Source organism: Alligator sinensis, unplaced genomic scaffold, assembly GCF_000455745.1.
Source record: "Alligator sinensis unplaced genomic scaffold, ASM45574v1 scaffold1032_1, whole genome shotgun sequence".
In the NCBI taxonomy this organism is placed as follows: Eukaryota; Metazoa; Chordata; order Crocodylia; family Alligatoridae; genus Alligator; species Alligator sinensis.
Genome location: NW_005842450.1, coordinates 767,584 through 772,413, shown reverse-complemented (window position 1 = coordinate 772,413; position 4,830 = coordinate 767,584). Strand labels below are relative to the sequence as shown.

Below are 4,830 nucleotides of genomic sequence, written 5' to 3'. Positions count from 1 at the left end.
TTCCCCCCGCGGCGCTGCTCCCAGGCGTGGCGCGGAGCCTCTGTCTTGGGCCGGGCAGCGCGGTTGCTCCGGGTCGGCCCGAGCAGGGCAGAAGGGCGCCTGCCCCTCATCCCGGAGCTGGACTTGGGCTCTGCCGGGCAGCGGCCGGCCCTGTCCCGGCTTGCACCCCCGCGGCACAGGGCAGAGCATGGCTTCAGCTCTGCTTGTAGGCGAGGGGCTGCGTCCCTCTGTAACCAGATCCTTGGCATCAACAGTTCGTGAGCAGTGGGTTGTGTTGAGGCTGGAGCCACCCTCTCCAGCACCTGGGCTGGCGGGGAAGGGGATGGAGACTTGGGCTGCTTCCCGAGGGGCCTGTGTCCGGGCTCTGAATAGTGGAGGTCCTGGAGGGTCCAAACTCCCATCTGTGGGCGAGGAAGGGAGTCAGGACCAGGCAGAAGGGGCACCCCCGGTAGCTAACGTGGCGCTGGAGCCCGAACGTGGTGGGGTGTTGCCTGGGCTGGGCTGGCTTCTCAATACTCGGTTCATTGAGCATTTTCATGGCAAAAGGGAACAGGAAGCAGATCCCAGGCGCCAGGGGGAGGAGAGGATTGCTCCCCCCACCCCCCAGCGTACTGCTGCACGCCCAGCCGCTGCTGCCTGCTTCCATCAGCGGCAGAGTGCATGTGGAGCCCAGCCAAGTTGCTCCCCAGTGTGCGTGCGGTGCCCTGGTCCACAGGCAGGGCAGCGAGCAGAGGAGGCCAGGGCTGGACCTTTGCTGCAGCATCCTGCTCCGCTATTGCTTCAGATAGAAAATGCGTGGCTTGGCCATCGCTTCCTGGTGGGCCCGATCCTGTGAGGTGCTCAGAGCATCCTGCAGGGCACTGCATGGGCTCTGAGGGCCCTGTTCTGTGCCGTGAGCCCAATGAAGCCAGGGAGACCACAGGTCGTGCAGGGTGGGTGGAGAGTTGAATTTGAGGTGCTGCTCGTCGGTTCAAAGCCATCCTTTCCCCCTTCCCTTTTGTGTCACGGGTCTGTTCCCTACCAAAGGAGCAGGCACCAAGCAGTCAGAGAGCAGATGGGCTTGGAGCAGAGCTCAGCCCCGCTGCCTGCGTCTCCCTGGGCTCTCCAGAACTCAGAGCTGATGGTTTCCTGGCACTAGGGCCAGACTATTGAGCTGCCCTTTCCTCTCTCCAGCTCAGACAGCCTGCAACTCTGCCTCCCTGGGCTGCACGCAGCCCGGCGCGAAAGAGCGGAGCTCTGTAATGGATCTTATTTCTAGTGATATTAATGCTGGGAATGAAAGAGGAGACAATGGCACATTCCTGACACAACATGCTTAGCAATCGATGCTTTTAGACCATGTTTTGGTGCTGTTCCCCCTGCTACTTCTGCAGTCCAGGGCCTGGTCTCAGTTTTCCTGTCTGGATGCCTGTCTCTCGGTCACATGGCAAGAGGGGGTACCGGGGGGGGATCTCTTTTTCACAGTGTAGAGCCCAGCATGCCAGAAAGACCGTCTGCCCCCTTGAACCTTCACCAGCAGACTGCTCCCCTCCCCGTTCTCTAGCGTCCCTGTGACAGCAGCAGTCACTGCTTACATAGAAAAGTGATATTAGGGAAATATGTCATGTGTTAACCTGTCTTTAATGTGCTGTGGGAGGTGGAAGGGAGGAGGCAGCCCAGTGCCGTGGGACCAGCTGGCTCTCTGCAGACTGCCGGCAAGCGGTCCCTGGGCCCGCGCTTCGGAGCGGCTGAGCCAGGATGGCACCGGCATCAGAGCTCTGCACTCCTGCTCCTGCCGTGTCCCTGCCTGGGCTGAGCTCTAAGCCAATTCCACCAGGAGCTCTCAGGACTGACCTCTTGGACGAGCCATTTTCTGGCTGCGGATCGGTTTCATCTAATCCTGAGCTTTGGTGCTTGCTCTGGTGACCAGTTAAAAGCAGGTTGCTAAGCCCATTATGCAGCTGGCTTTGCTGCAGGTGGCAGTGGCAGTTTCCAGGATGGGTTGAATTAGTGTTGAATAAATGGTGCGTGCAGAGGGGAGACTTATGCTGGATTTTCCTAGGCCCTGCGTTAGCACAGACTTGGGTCTGTGGCTCTGGTTAATCACCGTGTGTGTAACACTGAGGTGCGGCTTCTCTTCTATGGGCACGGTTTGCACTTGTGGAATTGGGGCCTGCATTTTTTTTTTTGCACCTGCAAAATCTGTTGCAGCAGCAACTGGAGGGCGCAGTCTGGTATTGCACGCTGTAGGTGCCACGGCTTTTCTTGCAAAGTGTTTCAGCACTGTAGCAAGCCATGGAGGTTCACCGTCATCCACCCATTCACAACAGACCTGCCAATTCATTGTTGTGGGCATCCTGCAGTGGATGGAGTCGGTTGCTTGGGCGTGTGCGAATGTAATCAATGCAGGCTGCCCAGAGACACGTGTGCGGTGCCAGCCCGATTAGCTCAGAGCAGGTCTGGTTCTGCACCTCCGTGATGCTGGGTGGGGAGAAGAGGGAGGTTTCCCAGTGGGCAGCTTCTTGGCCTCCTCTGAGCTCCCGTTGCTCACCCCGCTTGCATTGGGGGCTGGCTGCATGCATGCAGTTGGCGTGCTGTTAGCAGTCAGGACAGGCCCTGTGTCTCATGCTGAAGAGAGTCCCCTGCTCAGAGATCCCCATCCCATCTTCCCTCTGTGCCCTGGGGTCTCTGCTCCCCTCAGCTTGCTCATCTGTGTCCCATTAACGTGACTCCACACGGCCCTGTGCGTGTCACCCTGACTGCCTGCAGTTGCCTTTGATTTCCCCCTGCCTTGCTGTGCCCTGGCGCAGGGCTGCAGCTCCGAGGCAGCTGGGGTTTCCCCCTTGGTTCTGCTTCATGTAATTGTGCTGGGCCCCCACACGGCAGCTCGGAGGTGGCTCCCCAGTGAGGCCTGAATGACTGATGCGAGAGAAGCTTGGCGTGTCTCTGGTGCCTTCCCTCCTCCTTTGATCTCCAAGCATCCCAGGGATGTTCCTCGGGCCCCCTCAGCAGGCTGATACCATAAAGGCCCAGTTTAAACTGGGAAAGAAACATATAATCATAGAAAAGTCGAGTTGGAAGGGGCCTCAGGAGGTCACATCTAGTCCAAAGCAGGGCCAGCCCCAACTACATCATCCCAGCCAAGGTTCTGTCTGTCAGGGTCCTAAACACCTCCAAGGATGGAGACTCCACCACATCTCGAGGTAACCTGTTCCAGTGCTTCACCACCCTCCTAGTGAGGGAGTTTTTCCTAATATCCAACCTCCACTTCCCTTGCTGATAAAGCAAGGGGCAGCAGCTTCCCGGAAAGGATAAAGACCCATCCCTGCTCCTGACACTGGAGCCACATCCCTTGCCCCCAGGCAGAGCTCCTTTGTGCAGCTGGGGGCAGGATACAGGTCTACCGCCTTCTGCCCCTGCTCGGTCAGGCCCAAGCAGCGCTCCAGCCCAGGCAGAGCCGTTCCAGCTGCTCAGACAAGCAGAGATTCCTTTAATCCCCTAATCACACCGTTCTCCCGGCTGTGAATTCGGTCCCTCTCCCAGTGCACTGGGCTTCTTAGGGGCTGGCCCAGGGCTCTGCAAAGCACGAACTTGAAACTCGGGCTGCACCTGGTCACCCTCGGGATCGGGGTGAGCACGGAGGGGGTGGGGGCTGAAGCCTTTCATCAGCATGGTGATATGACATCATTCTGGCTGGGCCGCACGGAGCTCCCTGTAATTATTTGACTTTGCAAGATGTATAATGGATTAAAATGGCTGCAACTGAAAAGCAATTTTCTCCTTGTTTAAATAAAGGATTACGGAATAATATCCCAAATTACCTTTTAGGAAAATTGTACTCTGTATCAATTACGGGGAGATCAGCGGGTCTCTCCGGCTTTTTCATCTTGGGATGATGATTAATGAATTTAGTTGCAGCCGGGCCTGGGCTTTTTTTGTTGTGTTCTGTTTTGTTCCACCGCTCGAAAATTGGAGTCAGTAATTGGAACAACTTAAGGACGGATCTGGCGGGTGAAGGAGCGGATGAGCTGCTGGTGCTGTTGTGGATTATTTATATTGCTCTGAACCAGGCTAATAATGAGGGTCTTTAGCTGGTCACTTGCTGTGCGGCTTGTCGGTGGGTGATCCTCGCAAATGAGACCGTGCGTTTCAACAGGTCCGTAGTGGAGGCGCGCGGCCTAACGTGACACGCCAGCCACCGAAGGGCGGGCTGTGCTTTTGACAACAAACCGAGCCTTTCAGCAGACTCTCCAGGAGAAGCACGATGGTCCAAGCCCTTCAGATTCGTTTTTTACAGTGGTTTTCATTGGACTTCTTTCCTATGAAGGAGGTAGTAATTAGCCCTAAGAGCATCCTCTGTAGATTTCTGCTTGATCATCAGTTTTGGAAGATTAAATGATTTTTTTTTTTTTAAAGTAATTGATTCCTTGTGCCTCCTGCAGCTGCAGCCGTGTTCGGTTCATGCAAACCTCGCCACGGCCTGTCAGCGCGAGTGCGGATGTTTCTTGGGGTTGAAACACAAACTCTCTGATCAGACGCAGAACAAATCAGCACCAGCGTCTCATTTGCCCAAGCTGACGGGAGCTGAAATCTCGTTCTAATGAGATCTGGGAGGATGGGAGCGGAGGCTGGGGTGGGGGAGGCAAGGTCACTTGTTGAGCGTCCTAGAGCCGGGGGGCCGCGTGGAGCAGATGTGCGCCTCCCCTCCCCTTTCTCCCCTTCCCCTTTGTTGCCGTAATGAGCTGTGCCCGGCAGCTGCGGGCTGCACGAGGGGAGGGCCAGGAGCTGCGTGCGCGTGGGGCCGTTCTGCTGCAGACAGCGGGATCATTGCAATGACAAGCCCAATTAGCG

The 4,830-nt window shown here is 56.8% G+C and overlaps 1 protein-coding gene across 1 annotated transcript in view; it reads right to left on the bottom strand.

Annotated features, from left to right (window-relative positions):
- The window catches only part of PDRG1 (p53 and DNA damage regulated 1), a 24,001-nt gene extending 20,350 nt beyond the window's left edge, over positions 1-3,651 (bottom strand). Inside the window, exon 1 of the mRNA XM_025212183.1 lies at positions 3,571-3,651. Within this exon, the coding sequence (XP_025067968.1) occupies positions 3,571-3,651 (81 nt within the window). The remainder of the gene's footprint in view (positions 1-3,570) is intronic.
- Positions 3,652-4,830: the final 1,179 nt, after the last annotated feature.